Genomic DNA, 17,154 nt, shown 5'->3' on the forward strand with positions numbered 1-17,154 from the left:
GTTTTTTCACCGCGTCTTTCATTTAAAAGTTGGCATTAATAGGCAAGTTCACATAGAATCACCCTAACTACGATTCCCATAGGGTTAACCTCGAGAATAAAGATTCAGAATTTCCCTGCAACTCCTTTAGTAAGTATTTTTTCTTAAATCAATACGAGACTGGAATCAATTAGATAAGGCTGTCGCAAATATATCGTATAATTATATATTTCACGCCCTGCTAGAGTGTTTCTTTTTGTGTTAGAGTTGCTGTTTCCTCATGCCGCTTCTATTTCATGCTTGTGCCTGTAATTTCTTGTACTGTGCATTCGTGATCATACATTTATGTGTTTTTATATCTCTAGTATATTTAATTGTAAATTGTTCTTATGTATGCTTGTGTACCTTTAACCTTTTTTTAATTCTTTGTTCGCACATATATTCACAATCGTGCACTATAGTGTATGCTATTCATCTTCGTGTATACGTATTTATGTATGTTTTCTTGACGAACCTATAGATTGCTGCCATCTGTATGCTTTGATTTATTTGCTAATTCGCTCCACTGTAATGCGATGTGGCACTGTGAGTAATGCAATAATAAATAAATAATATTAAAACATTTTTTAAGTTTCTACTTATCCCCACAGAAGACAAGCTCATTCCTTTTTTTCAATAAAAGACTTTCCTTTCAACCGTATTTCACTTCTAGGTTGTCCTTGCAATGTACGCATGTAACTATTTGTGTGAAATTTTCAGCAGTGTCTGCTTTAAAGCGGATCAGTTTTGCCGCCAAGTTCCAAGTGTGGTTAATCACCACTTGATCAAAACAAGGAAAACGGTCAGACGCAATGCTAATATGAACAGTTATGTCTTTGGGCTCATCAATTTATTGGTACAAATTGCAGTCACAGGCTGCAGAAATAAGTTGAGGCGACAAAAATAGTCCCACTTCTGAAAAAATCATCTTATTGTCACTTTAGGGTCTCCATTGTAAACAACACGCACGGCTGTTTCTTCAGTTTGTTGAATAGCCCATTGAAGACCAGCTACAAATATTGGGAACAGTGTGAGAAAGCGTGCACTACCTGCAAACCTTGGATGCCAGGTGGTCCAGGCTGTCCGGGAGGCCCAACTGGTCCCTTGTCGCCAGGGCGTCCTTGGATGCCAGGTGGACCTACTTTGCCGGGTTGACCCTGTGCCGACGCAGACGTTTACGACAAAATTGCAATCTCACACGAGTTGACGCAAAGGGCTCTGTCTCTTTCAGGATAAAATTTTAGGGCGACCGGCTACGCTATCTTGCAATCTTATAGTAACGCTCTTCATAAAACGTGCAGCAGAAGCAAAGGTGCTCAAGAGATCGGAACCATTTTTTTTCACATAGTTGGTGCATTTTTTAAATTGCAAGCGTGCTGGGTGACGCTGATGCCACGTACAACAGAGAATACAATGCGGACTACATAAGGACAAGCCGCCGAGATTATACAGAAACCTTATGTTTGCTCCTCTGCATTCACACCAAGCAAGAATCACAACATATTGCTAACGATCAGGATTATTATACTCTATTTCAGTAGTTTCGGGCAGCATTTTGAAAGCTGCACGGCTTCTCTACCAATCAAGAGGGCGAGAACCTCGAAATATGTTGTAACGTGGTCTGAAAGAGCTGAAAAAAAAGAGGAAGAAGGACGGTATCGAGCAGTGGCTATTTCGCGGCGTCGGCTGAGCGCTGGCTGTTTCCTGTGAATAAGCTCGTTGCATCCGTAACAGCTTTGGTGGAGCAGTGCTGGGTAATTCGCCGTCCTCTACTCCACCGCAGAAGACCTTCGAAGAAGCAGACGCTTAGCTGGGCTACCCCCGGACAAGATGAACATGAAGGATGACACAGCAAGCCCGTTGACGGGCTACGCTACTGCATCCACTGGGTGCCACCGACATGGCTCAAGGTGGTCGTCGACCTCGACAACCAAACTGCAGGGCACCTGAAGCAAGGATATTCTCAGGAAAAACTGATGAAGACGTGGATGCTTGGCTAAAGCACTACGATAAAGCGAGCCGCTACTACGAATTGGGCGCGCCGGCGAACCTTGTGAAAGTTGTATTCTTCTTTGACAGCGCCACTTTGCTTTGGTTTGAGAACCATGAACATGTGCTCAACACTTGGGGTATATTTGTTGAGGAACTGAAGGCCTCCTTTGGGGACACGAGCTTTATGATAAAGAAAGCTGAGCGAACGCTCTCACCTAGGGCTCAGTTGCCGTCGAAGCGTGCCCGACCAATAATTAAGAGGCATCGAAGCTTTGCGGGATTGTTTACGCAAATATGTCTCACGATGATAAAGTCAGCCGTTTGTTAAAAGACATCGCAGAGGACGTCTACAATTTTCTCTTAACGAAATAAAACCTGAACAGTCCTTCTGCTTTCCGGCAGGAGTGTCGCGCAATCAAGGCTTTGAAGACTCGGAAAATTTTACCCATTGTCGGGCGCATGGACAATGTTCGCACTGTTGCAAGTAAGGACGTCGCTGCCTGCGAAGCCATTTCCTTCCTCGTACGTCGGGTAGTTAGAGAAAAGCTCACACTGCTTCAAGCAGGTGACGCTCATCACCAATAATCGTTTGCCGCGTGCCCCAAACCATCTTCGTACTTGATGCAAGAGCGCCACGTCGACAACCGTCCGCGCACTGAAACTGCAGAATTTACCCCACAAATTCCGCCTTCACCGAAGGGTCACGGTCAACACCGGATGTCAACATCTCTACGTGCCGCCGTGCACCTCTCATCGTCGTAAACCAGGCTTCTGCCAGAAGACTACTATCCGCGGTCACGAAATGTTCCTGCAGACCAAGACCCTTCTCCGCGTATTTTTGCCACCTCTGCTCCTGCCAACATACGCCGACAAGTCCCCACTTGCTACACATGCGGTCTCCCAGGGCACTATTCGCGCTTCTGTCACAGCATGCCGGCTGCACCGCCACGTTTTACGACGTACCTGGCTCGTATCCACGAAACACCTACGTCACGACGTGGTTCTACGTACCCGGCTCGTGTGCACGAAACCCGGACATCTTACCCGGCCGACAACCGTCCCCAAAGGCAGTGGCCTAAAAAATCACGCAGCAAGTCCGCTGCATGTGAGCGAAATCTGACGCTACCTCTGACACGTTCCCGCCAGTCGCCGTCTCCGCGTTGTCGGTTGCATTTCCCGCATCAGCTGAGAAACTAGCTGGGGCGACCGATGGAGGTGCGGCCGCAGCGTGGTCGGTTTCGCCAATGCTTCCTTCTGCTGTGATAATAATAAACAAAGTGCGGGTGTGTATAGACTGTGTAGATACTCTTGCTCTTGTAGACACCAGTGCTGCTATTTCGGATATGAGTGTTCGTTTCGGGCATCGTTTCTTGGGTCACAAAATCATGTTCGCATGTGATCGTAAATAAACTTTTCGTCGAGTTCAAGGCGAAGCGTGATGTCCTGTTGGTATTTGCTCAGTTGTTCTCACGATTGGTGGACAAAGTTTTTGACTTGAATTCACTTTAGTGGCTCGCGCAACTCATGACGTCATTCTAGGGATGAACCTCTTTAGTGAATGCGGCGCTACGCTTGACTGCGAAACTAAAGAAATTCTTCTAAAAAGTACGTTGCCCACTGCGATTGTTGGCGATTTTTTTTACTTTTACCATCGACACGCTTTTGTTGTCTGAAGATGTGACGATCCCTGGTCGGACAGCAGTATTTGTTTCCTATGCTCTTCTCATGCCCGCTCAGGACCCTGCACTGCACTTGTCGAGCCCGATCATACAAACGCCATCAAGAAGAATGTGCTGATACAATGATCTGTCCTTTCAGCCATAAACGGACATGCTTTCTTGTGGGGGCTCAACGCAGCCTGAGAGCCTGTTTGTTGTTCTACCAGCTGAATCTAAACTGGGGACGTTTGAGAAGCAGGCCACAGCTGACGTCAGAATGGTCCTATAGAATTCATTGCGCAACTGCTCAGCCGAGATAAAACGCATCATAAACAAGTCTGCCTTCTTCTGAGCAGGCTGTCCTCGAGGAGGTGCTTACACGCTACGCGGGAGTCTTTAATTTCCTTCAAGACATGCACTGTTCGATGTTCAGCAAATCGCGTATGCACCACCGCATGAACACGGAAGATGCTACGCCGATACCCCAGAAACGCGATTGTATATCCCCGTCAGAAAAGAAAGTAATTGCCGAGCAGGTCAACGACATGCAGTAGAAAGGCGTTATTGAAGGGTCGAGCAGTCCCTTGGCCGCTGCTGTCATATTGGTAAAAAAGAAAGTCAACCTTGGGGATTTTGTGTCAAGTACGGCCGTCTCAACGCCGTCACGAAGAAAGACGTGTATTCGCTACCACGCATCGTCGAGGCTGATGATTGTCTTCACTTGGCCGCATACTTTTTATCCCTCGACCTAAGGTCCGGATACTGGAAGGTACCAATGAATCCGTCTGACAGTGAGAAGACTGCTTTGGTCACGCTTGATGGGTTATATGACCTTAAGGTTATGCCGTTTGGCTTATGTAACACCCTAGTCACCTTCGAACGATTCATGGACTTGATCTGACTCGGTCTCAAATGGGAGATATGTATGTGTTACCTCGACGACGTAATTAATTTCAGTAAGACGGTCACGAGCACAACCATTAGCTTAGCGTTGTTTTAGACTGCTTTGAACAAGCTGGTCTCATTTCAAACACAAAGAAGTGTAATTTTGGTGAGCTTCAAGCACTTGTGCATGGATATCCAGTCGACAGGAACAGTATAGCACCAGACTCACAAACTATCAATGCTCTCTGCAGTTTCAAACAACCAACGACTGTGAAGGATCTTGCTAGCTTCATGGGCCTGTGTTCTCATTTTCGCCGGTTTATCAAAGACTTCGCCCAGCTTCCTCATCCACTGACAGACTTTCTCAGCAAAAACGCCCCATTCCGATGGACCGTTCAGTGTGAGGCTGCTTTTCAGCAGCTAATGTATTTGCTGACTTACAGACCTCTCTTAGCGCCTGTGCCGTGTGTCCTCTTCTTGTGTCCCCGTTTCTTAGCGCTATTTTCAGTCGTGCATACATATGCTAGTGGTATCGGTGTTGGTGCCGCGCTAGTTCAGTATCGTGACGTCCGCTTGCACGTCGTGGTGCATGCAAGTCGTACTTTGACTAAGGCTGAGAGGAATTATGCGGTCACAGAACTGAAAAGCCTTGCGGTTGTTTTCGCTGTGCAAAAGTTCGGTCCTTATTTGTATGGCCAGCAATTTGAAATTGTCACAGATCTTCATTATTTCTGTTGCTTTTCCGGACTACGCGACTCAGCTGGCGGGTTGGCTTTTTGGGCCTTGCGGCTTCAAGAATATAATTTTTCTGTGACCTTCAAGAAAGGTCGATGCCACCAAGATGCTGGCTGCTTATCTCGTCTTCCATCACCTACTAAAAAACTGATGCTGAAAACATCGATAACTACCTGGCCGCAATCTCCTACAACTTCCCAAATTTGGACGTCTTCCGTCACGAGAAACAGCATGACCCGTCGCTGAAACCGATGATCGATGTGGCTCGTAACTCTAAAGGCACTACCCCATTTGTGATTCATGGCGGTCTACTTGATCGCAAGAGCTACTTTAGCCATGGTGCCAAACTGCTCCTCGTCATTCCAGTATGCCTGCGTCTTGCGGTATTCTAAGCCATGCAAGTTGACATCACTTTTGGGCACCTTAGATTTGCCCAGACTTTTCACCGTATCCCACAACGTTTCCACTGGCCTCAACTTTGGAAGACCGCCAAGCCCTAAGTCGTGAGTTTTGATGGCTCCCAACGCCACAAACAGCCTACCATGTCATTGGCCGGCGCACTGCTACCAGTTAAGCCACCGACATCACCATATGAAAAAGTCGACATAGATTTACTGTGTCCCTTCCCAATGTATGCCACCGGCCGCCGCTGGATCATCGGGTGCGTACATCAGCTGACGCGGTATACTGAAATGATGGTGTTTGCTTCAGCCTCAGCATCTGATGTGTCATAGTTACTTCTGCGCTTGATTATACTCCTTCACGGGGCCCCTCATGTGGTGATAAGTGATCGTGACCGGTATTTACCGCTGACGTTGTCGAAGAGTTGGTATGGCTTCGTGGGTGCCAGTATCGGCATTCCGCACCATACCACCCTCAGACCAACGATTTCACTGAGCGCACCATTCTTACTATCATCAACATGCTTTCAATGTACGTCGCAGCGAATCACAAGAACTGGCATGCCGTATTAGCTTTTGTTACATACGCTTTTAATACCACGATACATGAGGCCATGGTTTTTTACGCCTTTCTTTTTTCTCCATTGTCGTCATCCCCAAGGTTTCCTCGACATCATACTTCTTTTTTCGACGAATGAAAAGGACAGTGTCACGCAAACTGTGTATCTTGCCAAAGAAGCTCGTCTACTTGCTCGGCTCCGATCTCTTTCCGCCCACGCTCGTGTGAAAGACCATAACGACGCAAAACATACGCCTGTGGCTTTCGCTATGGGTCATTTTTTCTGGCTGTGGACGCCTGTTCGAAAGAAGGGACTTTGCGGAAGCTTCTTTCTAAGTACTCAGGAGCATTCACCATTACTCAGTGCTTGTGGTATGGTACTTACACACGCACGTACGGTACGTATACACGTACGGTACGTACGGTAGGTACACGGCACGCACGGTACGTACATACGCACGCACACACACACACACATACACACACAAACACACGTACACACACACGTACACACACACACGTACACACACGTACACACACACACACGTACGCACGCACACACACACACACACACACACACACACACACAAACACACACAGAAACTTCAACGCCCAACGAGGGTTTTCAAAGCTCCCAGAGGAAGTTTGTAACCACGTGACATGAAACTCTCTGGATAGTTTAACAAGGTCATGCCGTTCATAAACGCTGTAATTAAGCAAAGGGCGTTTTACGACGACGTGTGCCGAGTTCACTCCCTACCAGGGAGTAAAATAATTGGGGCAGGGGAGTTTTGTGAGCTCATGTGCTGGAGAAACTCCTATCTCGGCTAACGTTTGCTTACAGTGCACCTTATCACCTCTGAAATGAACACGCACACCCATCTCAGAGCCACGCGCTACGTTTTCTAACAAAAACTGCCAGATGGCATTTATGTCTCACGTGTGACGTTGACGTGAAAGATGCGCTCCTTCGCCTCCGCTGCATGCTCGAGGAAATTTTAAGCAGGGTCTCCAGAATACCGTGCACTGATTTTCTTGCTGAGAACATCAAATAAATGTTTTGTTCACTTGATCTCCACACGCAAGACTATCATATTTTGGCAAAATTCGCAGATTAACGTCCAGACGTGGGCCAATTTTTTTATTTGGAGGCTTCTGTGCTGCAGGCGCTGGCAGCATGGCATTCCGTTTAGCACATGACCATCTCTTGTTCTTCGCTTGAATAGAACTCCTTGACGGTGCTGGGAACGCTGTGCGGGAACGGACAAAAACAAATAAACGCGGTGCGCTCGGTTCGCTCTACTCACTCAGCTGGTGGCGATCAGCTAATCGGCAACAGTCTCCAGAGTTCTTACCGATAACGAGATTTGTACCTGACTCTCCGCTTTTGCAACTTTCGGTCGCTCGCATGCAGCGTCTGCCGCTGCTAATAACAGTCGCTTTTTGTTCGCCAGTCGCAAATGGTCGTGCGACTGCGTCTAGTCGCTGCTGTGCACCAGCCTTTCGAGGCGTTTGTCTCCGATTTATGCGTTCTGTCGTTCTGTCCTTCTCACCTTCTCCTGTGTATGTATCTGATCATCGGCCCACTGTCTTATCGCTCGAAGTTTCATTTAAATGCGAAGCATTTCTTAGCGATTATCGGTGACCTTGAGCGTATCTATCTATCTATCTATCTATCTATCTATCTATCTATCTATCTATCTATCTATCTATCTATCTGTCTATCTGTCTATCTATCTATCTGCCTACGACTTTTGGCTCTCCTGGCCGTTTCGATAATGGTATCGATATCAAACATGGTATGGCATAACACGGCTGTAAGAAGAACATATTTCACTAGTCCTGAATGAAAATTATGACATGTATGCCATGAATGTCAAGATTTACTTTTCCTCGTCCTGCAGCTCTTGCAGTTGTTTTGTTCACATGGCATGTTGCAAAACTCGTATGGTATGACATGATTGCATGACGAACACATGTGACAGACCCTAACATGAAAATCCTGACATGCGTGTCATGTAACAACATGGCATACATGTCAGGAGTAATTTGTAACCACCATTGACATTTAATGTGTAACGCATGCTCAGAGAATGTTTATTGCTATTTCTTGAAATATGTTTCCTGTTATGGTGGGCTGCTTACTGTGTTTTTTGCTTATTGTGTTATTAGTAATGTTGCTTGGGCTATCGGTCTGTTTGATTACTAGTATTACTCCCTGACATGTTGTTTTACTGATGCTATAGTAACCTCTTGTATGTATCCCCTCTTATGTAATGCCCTCCGGGCTCTTAAGGTATTTAAATAAATAAATAAAACTACATGCCATGCTCTGGCTGCGCTTGCGGCCGTTTCGCTAGAGTCACATATACCAAATTTGGTGTTACGGTAAGTGTATGGATGACGAAGGTATGTGACTGGTGCAAACATAACAATCATAAAATGCGTGTTATGTAACAACATGACTACAATCCACGCTCATAATGCCCTCACGGCCGTTTCGCTAGCGTCACATATACTAACATTGGTATTAATGTACGTGAATGGATGACGATGGTATGTGACTGGTGCTGACATGATAATCATGAGATGCGTGTAATGTAACAACATGACTACGTGCCACACTTGTTATGTGCTGGCGGCTGTTTCGCTAGCTTCCCATGCACCAAACTCGGTATTACCTGACATGAACGGACGACATAGATAAAGGACACATCCAGACATGATACTCATGACATGCGTGTCATGTAACATGACTACATGCCGCTCTGATGATGCGCTCGTGGCCGTTTCGCTGGCTTCACATATGCCAAATTTGGTTTACGTCACGCCAATAGGCCTGGTAGACAAACAAATCACGCCTGGTAGACGACCAAAACGTCCGTGTGAGATTTCGAGCCAGCAGGTAAAGTTCTCTTGCTGCATCATTCCTTGATAGAGGAATCGGGACTACACGGGTTCCTTCATGGGCTGAGCGGGCTGCATCATCGGTAACTGATTTCCGGTAATACCAAGATGTCCAGGCAGCCATTAATATATAATATCATGCCCTCGTGCTAGAGCTTCATGATGGCAATGTCTTATTTCTTGTACCAATTGGTCATGACTCCTCCTACGTATGGCAGACTGCAAACTCTGAAGCGCTGCCTTCGAATCACAGAGTATGACCCATTTTTCTGGACGTTCTTGAACGAGATATAGTAAAGCAGCCCTTATAGCAGCAAGCTCTGATGCCGTAGATGTAGTCATATGCGACAACTTAAACTTGATTGTCATTGCTGCAGCCGGAATGACTGCGACACCTGATGAGCTGCTGGACGAGACGGACCCATCAGTGTATATCGGCGTTCGGTCTAAGTACAACTCATGTAATATTAGCAGTGTTCATTGCTTCAATGCTACTCTGGAGTGATTGCTTTTCTTTTTGATTCCCGGAATTTCTAGAAGTACTTGCGGCTGGTCGAGGCACCACAAAAGACATGCCATTCTCGCAGCTGGCGTATATCCAAATGGAATGCTGTTTAGGTGCTTGGCTATGACGTCTGGAAACGTAGCACGTGGTCTTCTGGAGGGTAGAAGGGCCAAGTGGTGGTCGGGGACACGGCTAGCGTGTCGAATGTGCGCTCTGAGGCAATCCACAACTCTATATGTCCTGACCGGATGGTCTTTGGCAAGCATGATTGTGGCATAAGTGGAAGCGCATTGGGGCAGTCCTAGGCAGATACGCAGTGCCTGACCCTGCAAACTCTCCAATGACTGAGTATTGGATTTGCAAGTGTTAGTCAGTACCGGCAAGCTGTAGCGCAATAGACCCAGAAATAGGGCCCTGTACAGCTGTAGCATGGAGGCCACAGAAGTTCCCCATGCTTTCCCGCACATGAGTTTCATTATATGCACAATAGATAGCAGTCTCTTCTTCAAGTACGCACAATGCGGGCTCCACGAAAGACTTCTGTCGATTATTATGCCCAGAAAATGATGCGTCCGTGCATATTTGACACTCTGTCCATTGATGCAAACAGGGTATGGCGTCATTGGTTTGCGTGTAAACGCCATCAACGCGCACTTCACAGTTGATATAGTTAGGCCATGTTTCTGAAGGTAGGCTGTTGTGAGGGTTGCTGCCCGCTGTATTCGTGCACGCACTTGAGGGCGAGTAACTGCAGCACTCCAGAGGCAAATATCATCGGCGTATATGGATAGGCACACCGACTTTGGCAGAACCTTCACCAGACCAATGAGGGGAACATTGAACAATGTGGGGCTTAAAACACCTCCCTGAGGTACTCCTCAGTAGGTGTAATGTTAAGCAGTTGTACCCTCATATGTTTGCACAAAGAAACACCTGCCAGTTATATAATCTTTTATCCAATGAAACATTCGTCCACCAATGCCCATTGCTGCGGGAGAAGTGAGGATGGCATCGTGAGCTACATTATCATATGCCCCCTTCACGTCAAGAAAGAGTGCCACTGACATGCGCTTGGGACTTTTTTCTTGTTGTACAAATGTCGATAAATCAAGCACACAGTCGATGGAGGAGCGGCCTCGACGAAAGCCTGCCATGCAAAAAGGGTATTTGGTGTATCGTTCCAAGTACCACTCGAGACGAAATAGAACCATTCTTTCCATCACTTTTCCGAGGCAGCTTGCGAGGGCAATAGGGCGATACGCTGTCAAGCTCAGTGGTGATTTTCCTGATTTCAAAAGTGGTATTAATCGACTTATTTTCCATTCTCGGGGAACACTGCCGCTGGGCCAGGAGTTGTTGGAGCATGTTAAAAGTTCGTTTCTGGCTTTTCGTCCAAGGTGTCCCAACGCACTATAAGAAATACCACCAGGACCTGGCGATGATATGCGCTTAGAAGCGACTAAAGCACCTTCCAGTTCTTCGATGGTGAATGGAATGTCCATTTCTGGTAATCGCGTCTCAGGAACGATCATGGCGTCGATGCTCTCGTTCATAATCTTCCCGGCAACTCTTGTGCAAAATTCTTCAGCCACCTCGAGTTCTGTTTTTCCATGATGGAGTGCCAAAGCTTTAAAAGGGTACCGTTGTTGCGGAGAGGAGCGAAGACCACGAACTGTTCTCCAGATATATGACAGCGGTTTATGAGGGTCTAGAGATTCGCAGAATGTTTTCCAGCGTTCGCTCTCCAGCTTGTAAATGCGTCGTTGAATCTTTTTCTGGAGCCGCCTTGCTTCCCTTAGATCGTAACTTGTATTTGTGCGTCTGTATCGTCGTTCAGCACGCCTTCGTATAGCTCGTAATCTTTCCAGTTCGATGTCAAACTATGTTATTTTAGACGAAAATGGTAATTTACAATTGGACGCTTGCATAGCTTCCACTATGGTATTTTCCAGGCTGCAGGTGAGGCCTTCTTGGCAAGCGTCCTCAACACGCGATGTAAACATTGACCAGTCAGTGCCAATTACAACAGCGGAAGAGAAATTCTTTATGATACCATCGATCGTCACGCAGGTGGGTATGTGATCACTCCCATGAGTCTCAATATTGCAAAACCATTTAACTTTGTGAGAGAAGCACCGTGACACCAATGTCAGGTCAAGGCAACTGCCATACGTGAGACCCCGCAGATACGTGGGGGTACCATCGTTCATGATGGAAAGGTCGTAATTGGAAGCGAATGTAACAACGTTCCGGCCCCTGGCATTCATCCTAGTGCTCCCCCAAAGCATGTAATGGGCGTTGAAGTCACCGGTGATAATCCAAGGCCCATCGGTCCTCATTAGGATGTCTTTTATTCTGTAGCAGTCAAATCGCGATGACGGAGATATATATCCACCAATAAGCGTGAACGAAACTGCATTCTTCTTTACACGAAGACAAACGTACTGATTGTCGTCATTTGAACTTATTGGGTGCGAAAGATAAGTCAAGTTTGTGCGAATGTAAACAATTACTTTGCTTCGTTCTTCGCAAGCGGCTGAACAAAAAGCTTCATAACCGGACAATCTATAAGGCGTTGATACGTTTGGTTCACATATGACAAGTATAGGGAATTGATTGGCCTGGACAAATTGGCGAAAGTCCGAGATACGGGACTTCATGCCTCTGGCATTCCACTGAAAAATCGACGCACTTTTAACTTCAGTGCGGAAGATGAAATTTTGTTGAGCCATTGTGCTCATACAAAGTTAGCAAGAACTGGATTCAGTGCATCTAGTATTTGCAGTGCACTCTTAGCAGACGGAGATTGTATGCTGCTCAGTAGCGTGCGAATCGTGCAATTAATTATTGCACGATAGTAGTCACTTGCCTGTCTTGGTTGGAAAGATCTAGAACCGGGATCGCGGACTGGCCGTCATGAAACTCCTTCGGTTCGCTTGATGCTGCTTCCTTTTGAAGTGCAGGCCACTCTGTCGCAGTTAGGGTATGCTGACTGGCTTTGTTTTTTACAGCCTTTCCCACGCCATGTGGTTTGGGAGGCAAAGGAGGTGGTACTGATGAGGGATCTGGCAAACGTGTCGAGGAGGTAGCGGGCGTCCTTGAAGACCGACGTCGACGTGAACGACGCCTTCTGACTTCAGCTGCGGCTTCTCGATGAGATGAGTGATCGCGCACCATCTCCTTCAAAATGGCAATTTCCTTTTGAATCCGCGGGCAGTCCTTCAATGTGGCTTCATGGGATCCATTGCAATTAGAGCGTTTCTTGACAGTTGCGACGCACTTATCCGCTTCGTGGGGCTCGGCGCAGCGGTGGCATACCACCGAATTCTCACAGACGCTGCTCACATGTCCAAGTTTCATGCATTTACGGCACTGGAGAGGCTTCGGAATGAAAGGCCGCACAGCATGTCTGAAGTACCCCACCTTCACATGAGAGGGGAGTGATGTGCTCTTAAACGCAATCTTCACACAGCGAGACTTGCCCAGCCGGGTGACATCAACAATTGGAGTATCAGTTGCAGACTTGACAAGAAATTGTAAGTCATTATTGGAAATAGCAACATCTATGTCGTAGATCACGCCGGTTACTACATCACATCCCAAGGGAACATGAGAGCGCACCTGGTTGCCGTCCAAGTCAGTTACAATGCGCAGAACGCCCAACGCACTTGCGTGCAAAACGTCCACAGCCAGTATATTCTTTCTGGCGTTCACTCTTATGTCCGTGATCTCATTTGGCACGAGCGTTTCCAGAGACCTCGACACACACTGTCTGTTAAGGCGTTTCATGCTGACGGTAGGAAACGCAGGCAGAAACAGGATGGTATAAGTGTTCGATTTTGCCGCTTCACTTACAGTTTGAATAGTTGAGGATGAGGATGTCCTCATGTTCCTCATCTTCGATTTGCGGCTGAGCACAGGTTGGAAACCGTCATCTGAAAAGTCCTCACTGCTGAGATAGTAAGCATGAGTATCTTCACTGTCGCTGTCACTCGCTTGTCCCATCCGCTTCCTGGAGGCGGCCGCCGCTGACGCCGCTGGTGCCGGCAGGCGCCCGGGGTGGTCTACATCTATCCCATCCAAGGGAGCAGCGAAAACTGATCAACAGACTTAAATTACAACTGAAATACGCCGGAGTTAGCAGAAGTAGCTCCTATTCAAAACACACTTCTTCGTCTTCCATTTTATTGTAAATATGAAGAAAGAAAAGTGAGTGAAATAACTTGGCATGGGCAGGATCCGAACCTGCGACCTTCGAATGACGCGCTCGATGCTCTACCACTGAGCGACCACGGCAACGTGGGATTGTCAGTCAGCGCCACCAGTAGACATGGCGGCGAGTGTGGCACACTCTTTTGAGCCTGTTTGGCATCACGTAGCACGTGAACTTATTACGAGTGGGCAGCTGACCAATAGTCCCTCGTATACAAACCTAACGCCACGAAGTCTGCAATATATATATATATAAATATATATATATAAATATATATATGTATATATATATATATATATATATATATATATATATATATATATATATATATATATATATATACACGCTTCTAATCACATATAAACACAATAAAGTGGCTGGGGGGATAGCTGCCGTGGTAGCTCAGTGGTAGAGCATCGAGCGCGTCTCTCGAAGGTCGCATGTTCGGATCCTGCCCATGGCAAGTCATCTTGTCACCCACTTTTCTTTCTTCATAATTACAATACAATTCGATCTAATTTCTTCCCCTATAGTTTCCTTGGCATTATTGTCTGTTAGTTCTATTATTATTGTGCAAACCACGGAAAAACGAGGCCTTAAGCATGCACTTCTTTCCTTACTATATATATATATATATATATATATATATATATTTATATATATATATATATATATATATATATTTATATATATATATATATATATATATATATATATAAAACACGGTATTGTTTTTTTCTCTCTCTCTTAGCCTTCTTCGCTCAGCCCTCTGAAATAATAGCGTTGCGGCAAGGTGTATTCCGTTGTTTGCAAGCATCCAGCCGTCAATACCCTTTACTTCAACAGATTCAAAACTCTACAGTATATTTCGCCGCACAGCCTATAGATGTGCAATGTGTGCACTGTTCTGACTAGTACGTGCATTCATGTTTGCAGCACTCACGCCGGCACGAACAAGAGCAGCTTCGTAACACACAAAACCTGGAGTGATCAGTTCACTGGTGATGAAGGAATAAACTCTGTTCGATCTTCTTCCGAGATCTCTGCACCCTTTCTCAGAACGCGTGGACTCTATCGATAACTGCCATCGCATGCAGCACGAGCTTACTTACGCTGTACTGTGCGCCATCCGTGCCGGTCGGTTGTCTGTTTTCGCCATTCTGATGCTAGTCGCTTGAACATCACTGCTGGAATCAACACGCTCGCGTTCATATATGTTTAGGGTATGAAGGTATGGAATCACAATGCAATAGAACTTACCACTAGGCGAGAAACGAACAGTAGTGTTGAATATAGAAAATTACTAGCTGACATGTTTTGTCACTAAAGTTTTTGTTACTCGCATCAGTGTGACCACAGCAACGTTTCTGAGCGAGTTGCTTCATAGCAACGCGAAGACACTCCTTTGAAATACGCTGCCTACACGTATTGTTGGGCAGTTCGTGTTGTGCGCCTATCAGCAGCAATCTATAGGACTCGGTGGTTGCGCCTAAACGCCATAAAGTAACGGTTGATGATTATTTCTCGAGGGGTGGTGCCTGCTCCGGTGCTCACTCAACAACTGGCGAAAAGGCTACAGCAGGTGGAAAAACTGTTCCCAGCTGTCGTTCGGCACTGCCTGAATACGTCTAGTGTGCCTAAAGAACTCTTGAAAGCCAACGATGCATGCACGGAAACTGTGATTCCTGATAATGACATTGTTCTTGACGTGTTTAATGGGCCAGTACGCCAGGAGTTGCCAGACGAGAACACTAGACGAGGTTTGCTAATGACTCCATAGAAACCAGGCGCTAACTACACCTTTCTCTCGGTTAGTACGCACTAATTGAAGTTCCAGCTTACCTGGCTAGAAATTTTTGCCTGGCTGGAGTATTCCAAATATCAGAAGGGATTTCTCTGCAAAACGTGTGCACTTCTTTAAAAACAAAGTTCAGGCAAGGGGACTTACCAAATCTTTCGTGCATTGTTCATCTTCGTCTTTCCGTTGACGTGTTAAAAAAACGCGCTCGAAAATTTAAGATCCCACATGTGTGACTACCACAAAACCGCTGCTCTGTGCTTGTGTCAATCTTCGTCTCAAGTGAAGAAGATAATCAACACTATTTCGGTACCTCATGCGGCTCTTTGCGGTGACAAACATTGCTTTCACACAGTTTATTTCATTTGTTGTAAAAAATTTTGGTTACTATGTATTTTGTCTTTAATTTACATATGAACATATCAACTCAAGTTTCTCTATTCTGTTCATTGTTTCAATAAATCATTCAATCATTCATTTCCACACAACTGGTAGTTACAGTTGGGGATTGTACAGATATAGAGGGAGTTCCCAAAGTCAAGAGACTGTACAGAAGACTTCGCAGTAGGAATGAGTAAAAATCTATATACAATTCAGGTATATATTAACACAAACTAAACACTGAAACTAAAAATCATAATGCTGTCACGAGTTGATTATAAATAGGGCTAAAAAGGGGTGATAACGAAAAAGTTATGCTGTATGCAAGTTGAATGTGTGAAAATATTAGAGTCTTATTATGACATTGTAATTAGTTTCGTAGTTGTGTGGCAGAGAAGTTAAAAGTGGACTTATCATAATTATTTCTTAGTCTCGGCAACGAATAGCTATTGCTCGAGGCGACACGGTAGACAATTGCTGGATTCTGGTGTGCGTTATGTCACTATAGTTACAATAATCGTTTGTCGTGTTGTTCTAGTCATGCAAATGTAAAGGGACGAACAGATAAAGCGAACCAGTATACAAATATAGTTTGTGATATATTTTTAAGCATTAGGTTTCTTGTTCTAGCACTGGTTGCCACACTAATTACAATAAAACTTGTTCTCACTACATCTGCCCACACTGCATTTTTACGCTGATTTTGGTTTATGACCACCAGGTCGCCGGTTAGAATTACGTCTGCGGTGGCTCCATTTTCGATGGAGGTGAAAATGTTGTAGGCCTGTGGGCTCAGATTTGGGTGAACGTTAGAGAACGCCAGGTGGTTGAAACTTCCAGATCCCTTCAATACGGCGTTTCTCATAATCATATCGTAGTTCTGGGATGTTAAACTCTACGTATCAAGAAATCAATCAGGTGTATTTCCACTATCTTTTTATTTTATTTTACTTCATTTATTGGTTGTGTCAGTCCTTTTTGTAGGGCTAATACAGGAGTCGAAAGAAATTAATTTAAAGAGAAATGTGCATAAAGATTCACGAAAAAGCCTTTGTTACTGAAACACATATACTTTCACGGCACGAATCAAAATTCACGTTAC

General features: G+C 45.6%; 1 protein-coding gene across 1 annotated transcript in view; it reads right to left on the reverse strand.

The window, feature by feature from the left end:
- The window catches only part of LOC119172983 (uncharacterized), a 1,299,788-nt gene that overhangs the window by 360,156 nt on the left and 922,478 nt on the right, over positions 1 to 17,154 (reverse strand). The window contains exon 37 of the mRNA XM_075893951.1: positions 1,068 to 1,175. Within this exon, the coding sequence (XP_075750066.1) occupies positions 1,068 to 1,175 (108 nt within the window). The remainder of the gene's footprint in view (positions 1 to 1,067; positions 1,176 to 17,154) is intronic.

Source organism: Rhipicephalus microplus, chromosome 4 (genome assembly GCF_043290135.1).
Source record: "Rhipicephalus microplus isolate Deutch F79 chromosome 4, USDA_Rmic, whole genome shotgun sequence".
Lineage (NCBI taxonomy): Eukaryota > Metazoa > Arthropoda > Arachnida > Ixodida > Ixodidae > Rhipicephalus > Rhipicephalus microplus.